Source organism: Cyphomyrmex costatus, unplaced genomic scaffold, assembly GCF_001594065.2.
Source record: "Cyphomyrmex costatus isolate MS0001 unplaced genomic scaffold, Ccosl1.0 scaffold961, whole genome shotgun sequence".
NCBI classification, from domain to species: domain Eukaryota; kingdom Metazoa; phylum Arthropoda; class Insecta; order Hymenoptera; family Formicidae; genus Cyphomyrmex; species Cyphomyrmex costatus.
This window is the reverse complement of record NW_017280552.1, coordinates 49429-56512: the sequence shown is the minus strand read 5'-3', so window position 1 is coordinate 56512 and position 7084 is coordinate 49429. Positions and strand designations below refer to the sequence as shown.

The 7084-nt window shown below is 40.2% G+C and overlaps 2 protein-coding genes across 2 annotated transcripts; both read left to right on the top strand.

Moving 5' to 3' along the window:
• The first annotated feature begins 417 nt into the window (after positions 1-417).
• LOC108782026 (uncharacterized) lies at positions 418-3982 on the top strand. The gene is made up of 2 exons (XM_018550176.1): positions 418-3458; positions 3643-3982. Exons 1-2 carry the CDS (start codon positions 418-420, stop codon positions 3980-3982), a joined length of 3381 nt encoding a protein of 1126 aa, XP_018405678.1.
• Positions 3983-4032: 50 nt separating this feature from the next.
• On the top strand, positions 4033-5613 carry LOC108782025 (uncharacterized). The gene is made up of 3 exons (XM_018550175.1): positions 4033-4245; positions 4357-5029; positions 5237-5613. Exons 1-3 carry the CDS (start codon positions 4033-4035, stop codon positions 5611-5613), a joined length of 1263 nt encoding a protein of 420 aa, XP_018405677.1.
• The last annotated feature ends 1471 nt before the right edge of the window (positions 5614-7084 follow it).

Below are 7084 nucleotides of genomic sequence, written 5' to 3'. Positions count from 1 at the left end.
TTAAGTTGGCAAGAGTAGTTATATTATACATATTGTATGAACGTTGTACACGCAACACACGATTTTTATTATACTTATATTTTTACGTTATGATTAGTGCGTGAATAAAGAATATATCAAGAACATTGCAACTAGCATTTTTTACGCAAAAAGAGATACAGTCTACTATACAAAACATATTGGTCGAATCGAGCCGGATTAGACAAAGACTCGCAAGAATCTGGAAGCAAGCCCTCATAGGTACAAACAAAAACACGAGTAGACAGCAAGGCTATTGACGCACCGCTAGCATCAAATACGAAGGCTCTGCGGAGGTAGCGGATTGAAGCAAAATAGCATAGCAGCGCATATACGACAAGACACAAGTAAGGTTAGGGTAACCTATAACAATTCATAATAGGCAATACCTAGACAAACATGAACAGCGACAAAAACGAGAGATTAAAAAGTCTTAATCGCCAAAGAGGAGCGATGAAGGCAAAGCTCACATCGTTTCGAATATTCCTAGAGGCGCTAGAAAATCGCGATAGCATAGAAGAACATGAAATTATAAATTTTGAGCAGCGAATCGACAGAATCGAGGAATTAATCGTAGATTACGACGCATGTCAAGGCGAAATTGAACAGTTAACAGATGAAAGCACGATAGAGGAGTGTTTTATGCAAAGAGCCGAATTCGAAGCGAACTTCTATGAATGGACAGCAAAGGCACAAAAACGCTTCAATGATTTAAAACCTGATACAGGAAAAATTATCAAAGCAGAATCAGAACTAGCAGCACGAGGTTTAGCAACAGCATATCGCAAGATCAAGCTTACACAACTGAAGCTCCCGCAATTCGATGGATCATATGACAAATGGCCGAAATTCCACGATATGTTCAAGTCGCTCATTCATAGCGACAAGCAGATAGATACCATTGCAAAATTTCAGTATTTACAAGGATCTCTTTCAGGTGAAGCACTAACGGTACTTGACGGACTCGATGTGTTGGAAGCCAATTACGAAGCAGCATGGGAGCTATTAGTCAAAAGGTATCAAAACAAGGGATTAATGATACACAAGCACATCGAGAAAATAGTCGAACACCCGAAAATATTAAAGGAAAATCATGAGTATTTGCGAAAATTAGTAGACGCTATGCGTGGTCACATGCGCGCGTTAACGGCGTTAGAACAGTCAGTAGAGTCATGGGATCGCCTATTAATATATCTAATTTCAGGTAAGCTCGCTGCATCTTCCAAGAATGAATGGGAGAAGGAGATAATAGAACAAGACGAGTTGCCAGACATACAAAGCTTTTTTAATTTTTTGGAAAAACGATGCCAGTTGCTAGAAAAAACGGGCAAACATGTTAAAGTCGCAAATGAAACGCAATCGACGAGACCAACAAGCAAACACAACTCCACGGTACTTGCGCATGCTAGCACCACAAAGGGAAGTTGCATACTGTGTGGAGAATCCCACGCATTATTCGTATGCAAGTCATTTTTAGAAATGTCGGTAAGCGCTCGAATAGAGCAGGTAAAAACAAAGAAAGCATGTCTGAATTGTTTAAGGTTAGGTCATATAGCGATAAATTGCAAGTCGCAAAAATGTTGCAAATGCGGAAAGTCGCATAACACCTTATTGCATTTGGGAGAGGTTGCTAATGACGAAAAGTCGAAAGAGGAAGAAAAACGAACTCTACAAAAGCAAGGATCGGACAACGAAGCAAAGGAGGTTGTAGCAACGCACGTCGCAATCAAAACACCGATACATTCTACATTACCCACTGCAATGGTGGAAGTCGTTGGCGGAGCAGGACAGACACTCAAATGCAATGTGCTTTTGGATTCAGGATCACAATCCAATTTCATGACTACCAATATATGCGCCAAGCTAGGACTTCGCACTACAAACGCAGATATATGCGTATTAGGAATAAATCAAATCGAAAGCAAAGTATTCGAAACGACTAAAACAAAAATCAAATCCATGCATTGCGATTTTGAAGAACTGGTTTTCATGGTGGTTCCCAAAATCACCTCACGTCTGCCCAGCGAACCATTAAAATTCCGAAGGGAGGATATATCTTCGAACGTCTCACTGGTAGACCCGGACTTCCATAAACCAAAGAAAATCGATCTATTAGTTGGAATCGATTTGTTCTGGAATATATTCGAGGATGACTCTGCAAAATATCCATATCTGCGCAAGACGAAACTGGGATACGTGGTCGCAGGGAAGCTACCATCAAGAGACAACCATAGAAGAGAAACGAGATGTCATATCGCTACACACGAGGATGACCTTTCATGTTATTTACAGCAATTCTGGGAAGTGGAGGAGCTTCCATCAAAGCGGCTTTTCTCCTCAGAAGAACAGGCGTGCGAAATACATTTTACGGAAAGCACTAAACGAGACAATGAGGGACGATTCATAGTCAGCATACCCTTCAAGGCGTCTATAAATGAATTGGGAGATTCCCGCGAGATAGCAGAACGGCGTCTAAAATCATTGGAGCGAAGACTGCAGAAGGACGAGAAAATGAGAAGCCAGTACGCAGCCTTTCTGCGCGAATATGAAGAACTTGGTCATATGACCAAGATCGCAGAAGATAACACCGCCAGTATTGCTTGTTATCTACCGCATCATGGGGTTGTAAAGGAAAGCAGTCTTACAACCAAATTGCGGGTCGTTTTTAACGCCTCATCCCCAACATCTACCGGCGTGTCAATTAATGATTTACAAATGGTGGGACCTACTATTCAGCGAGAACTTTTATCTATACTTTTGAGTTTCAGGCAGCATCCATACGTCATAGGTGCCGACATAACTAGGATGTATCGCCATGTATTGATTGAGCCGACGCAAAGATCACTTCAGCGCATTCTCTGGAGGGAAAGGCCAGAAGATCCCATCATCGAGTATCAGCTTAATACCATCACGTATGGAATGACCGCTAGTGCATTTCTCGCTATCCGCTGTCTTTTTAGCCTGGCTGAGGAACATCAGAGTATATATCCTGAAGCTGCCAACATCATAAAGGATCACATGTATGTCGATGATTTATTGTTCGGAGCCCCAACACGAGAGAAGGCAATTCGGCTGGCAACCGACGTATCACATATTCTGGCGGCAGGATGTTTTGAGTTACGGAAATGGATTTCCAATGATCCAGAAACAATCGCAAATATTGATAAATCAAACTGTGTTCATGACATCATCAAAATTGGAGGAAACGAGTCGACCAAAACGCTGGGATTATCTTGGTCTTCTGCAAAAGATGAATTAGTATATCAGATAGAGGTGGAACCCGGACTGGAGCCCACAAAGCGCTTTGTATCAGCAATGATAGCTCGCATATACGATCCATTAGGCCTGCTTGGTCCTAGTATCATAATCGTAAAGATGATACTGCAACAATTGTGGAGATCGAAACTATCATGGGATGATCCGCTCCCGACAGAAATGCAGTCAGAATGGAGATAATTTCTAAAGGAGCTTGCTGCATTCAAGAACCTACGCATTCCGCAGCAAGTTCGCTGCGCATCACCACTTCATATTGAGATTCATGGATTCTCAGACGCTAGCGAAAAGGCTTATGGAACCTGCGTATATGTTCGATCGACAAACGAAATGGGCATGACGCTTGTTCAGTTGTTGTGCGCCAAGACCGGTAAAGGCGTTGACTACACCAAAATTAGAGTTGACGGCCGCACATCTCATGGTAAAGTTGATGAATAAGGTGAAGGCATCGCTAAGTTTAAACATTGATAAGGTATACTATTGGAGTGATTCATCCATCGTTTTGGGATGGATAAGGATGGAACCATATCGGCTGCAGACATTCGTGCGCAATCGCGTGGTAGACATACAGGCATCATCCGCCATTGCAAATTGGAGACACGTTCCATCCGCCGATAATCCAGCAGATCTGGCATCGCGAGGAGTGTCGCCGAAAGCTTTAGCGGACAGAAAACTTTGTTGGAATGGTTAAGAGAACCCAAGAAGCAATGGCCTGAGCAATGTGAGGACAAAGACGATAACATGGCCGTAACAGAAGAAATAGCATTACATACAGCTGTCGCATCTCACGATACACATTTTCCTACTATTATCAAGTTCACGAATTATTCCAAGCTGGAGAGATTGATCAGAATAATGGCATATTGTCTGAGATATATCGATATCGCCATACATAAATTATCACCGAAGGGTCCCTTTACGGCGGAGGAATTACAGCAAGCAACAATTGTATTGGTAAGGTTGGCACAACGAAAGTGATTTTCGAACGAGATAAGCATCCTATCCAAAGGTAAAACACTGAGTACAAGAAGCAAAATATATAGCTTGAACGCATTCTTACATAAGGACGGCACGCTGCGCATAGGAGGTCGTCTAGGACATTCAGACTTTCCGTTGAACAAAAGACAGCCGATGATACTCTCCTCAAAACATCACCTGACTAAGCTCTTGTTCGAGAGTGAACACAAGCGTTTATTACACATCGGACCGCAAGCGTTACTGGCGCAAATGAAGGAGCAATACTGGACAATCTCAGGTCGTAATTTAGCCCGCCAGGTGGTGCAGCGCTGCATACGGTGTTTTCGTAACAAGCCTAGAACGATTACACCTCAGATGGCCGACCTACACCGGGATCGAGTCAATCCGACTCCGGCTTTTTATAACACTGGCGTGGATTATGCCGGGCCCATCAACACGAAAGATCGCAAAGGACGAGGCGGTAGGACTTACAAATCATACATCTGCTTATTCGTGTGTTTGACGACTAAGGCCATCCATTTAGAGTTGGTTTCCGATCTCACAACCGAAGGTTTCATACTCGCTCTGCGCAGATTTGTGGCACGGCGAGGGATGCCCAACAAAATATCATCCGGCAATGGCACCAACCTTGTTGGAGCACATTCCGAATTGTTACGACTCGGAGAATTCCTCACCAAAAACGAAGGTGAATTAGCAAGTCATTTAGCATCCGAAAGGATCAATTGGAGTTTCATACCTTCCTATTCACCGCATTTCGGAGGTATTTGGGAGGTAGGCATAAAATCAACCAAGTATCACCTGAAACGTGTCATGGGAGACGCATTGCTTACATTCGAAGAGTTATACAGCTTGCTGGTGCAAATAGAGTCTGTTCTCAACTCACGTCCGCTATCCCCTTTATCATCTCATCCCGACGATGTGCTGCCATAAACTCCTGCACATTTCCTCGTGGGGAAATTTTTGACAGCCGTACCATGCCCGAATGTAACTGATATCAAGGAATCCCGTTTGTCGCGATATCAAAGAATACAGCAGATTCAACAGAACTTCTGGAAACGATGGTCGAAAGAATTCATTTTTGAATTGCAATGCCGCACCAAATGGAGAGAAAACCAAGGAAAGCTCAAGATCGGAGATTTGGTGCTCATAAAGGACGACAATCTTCCTCCACTCCGTTGGCGTCTCGGTAGAGTCGTCGAATTACATCCCGGAATAGACTTAGTGACTCGAGCAGCTACTGTAAGGACTGCTAAGGGATTGAGTCGACGTGTTACGTTAAAATTGTGTCCATTGCCAATAGAAGCAACGCCACAAGAAGCTGATCCTCAACAGTCTAATATCTAGTCCAAGGATTAACTCGCATTTACCATTCAAATTATTCATTACTAGCAGTTATTGATTAATTTTTTACTTTTCCTTTGTTGTTTGTTTCGTTCAATAGCGTCGATGCATCGTAACCATTGCCCTAATCGACGCGCGCTACGTTCGTTCATTCGTTTGATATTTGAAAGATCCGTGACCTTTCAAAGTGGGGAGTATGTTTGCGCATTTGAGTTTTCGTGGCTTCGCGCCTCCTTCTATGTAAGCGTTCGTTATTCTAGTTTTTTCCTTTAAGTTGGTAAGAGTAGTTATATTATATATATTGTATGAACGTTGTACACGCAACACACGATTTTTATTATACTTATATTTTTACGTTATGATTAGTGCGTGAATAAAGAATATATCAAGAACATTGCAACTAGCATTTTTTAAGCAAAAAGAGATACAGTCTACTATACAAAACACCGACTTTGCTAAACTATTTACTAATTAACGCTATTTTGTCGTTTCCTGCTTTTTATTTTTTTTGTTGCAATTTCTGAGATAATAATATGAATATCCACAATTTCTGGAAAAAAAAACAATTGTGTTTATTCAAATAAGAATTTGTTCTTAAATGACTTTCGAGATACGTACTCATGATCGTGAGTTAATATCCATTAATCCAAGACTTAATCGCATATAATTCAGTTGTAACTATTATAATGTAAGAATTATTATAATTTAATTATTATAATAATAGTTTTATTACATAATTACAATTAAAAATTAATGAAACTAAGAGATGAATTACACATTTATATTTTAATAGACCGTCTACAAAATTAATAATATATTCGATTAAAAGAATCAGGCAATGTTTATATTAAGTTATTTCGATATTTATTTCAAATAGGTTTAATATAATAGTTAAATCGAGTCATATACCGATTTTTTCACGTAACGCAGCGCATAAATACATTGCTCCATCGCATTCGAATGCCACCGATTTCTTCAAACAAGTATGAATTGCGTAATACAACAGCATTACAGAGATCAAATACCTCCGCTTTAGAGAAACTACCAAAGTAGAGAGAAAGATTATAATTATCGGACGTTTTCCAGCAAGTTTAATATTAGCAGTTTAATATTAGCAAACAACAAGGATGTAATGATTCATCATTGTGTTACATTATGTCCTTGCCGGAAAATAGTCTTTTTTGGCAGTTTTGACAAACGTTTCTTTTGCTTCCAGCCTGCAGAATTATTTCTTGTCTTTTCACATTAATCTTTGAATCTGATGACATGGATTCAAAAGAAAAGATATAAGATGTTGAATACTAAAACAAAGTTACACTCGCATAATATTATTTTATTTAGATATTCCTAAATCCTATCAAATTGATATCAATTATAAATATTATTCTAATTTATCAATGGTTTTTCCTTATGATTTATGTAAAAAAAAAAATTGTCTATATTTTTGACATTTACTCGCAATGCTTTAAATTAA

Coding starts and splice junctions, on each gene's coding strand:
- LOC108782025 (XM_018550175.1), top strand. CDS start 4,033: ATGGCCGTAACAGAAGAAATAGCATTACATACAGCTGTCGCATCTCAC. Junction 4,246..4,356: donor AGCAAGCAACAATTGTATTG/GTAAGGTTGGCA, acceptor TTCTTACATAAG/GACGGCACGCTGCGCATAGG. Junction 5,030..5,236: donor CTATTCACCGCATTTCGGAG/GTATTTGGGAGG, acceptor AATTTTTGACAG/CCGTACCATGCCCGAATGTA.
- LOC108782026 (XM_018550176.1), top strand. CDS start 418: ATGAACAGCGACAAAAACGAGAGATTAAAAAGTCTTAATCGCCAAAGA. Junction 3,459..3,642: donor CCGCTCCCGACAGAAATGCA/GTCAGAATGGAG, acceptor ACGCTTGTTCAG/TTGTTGTGCGCCAAGACCGG.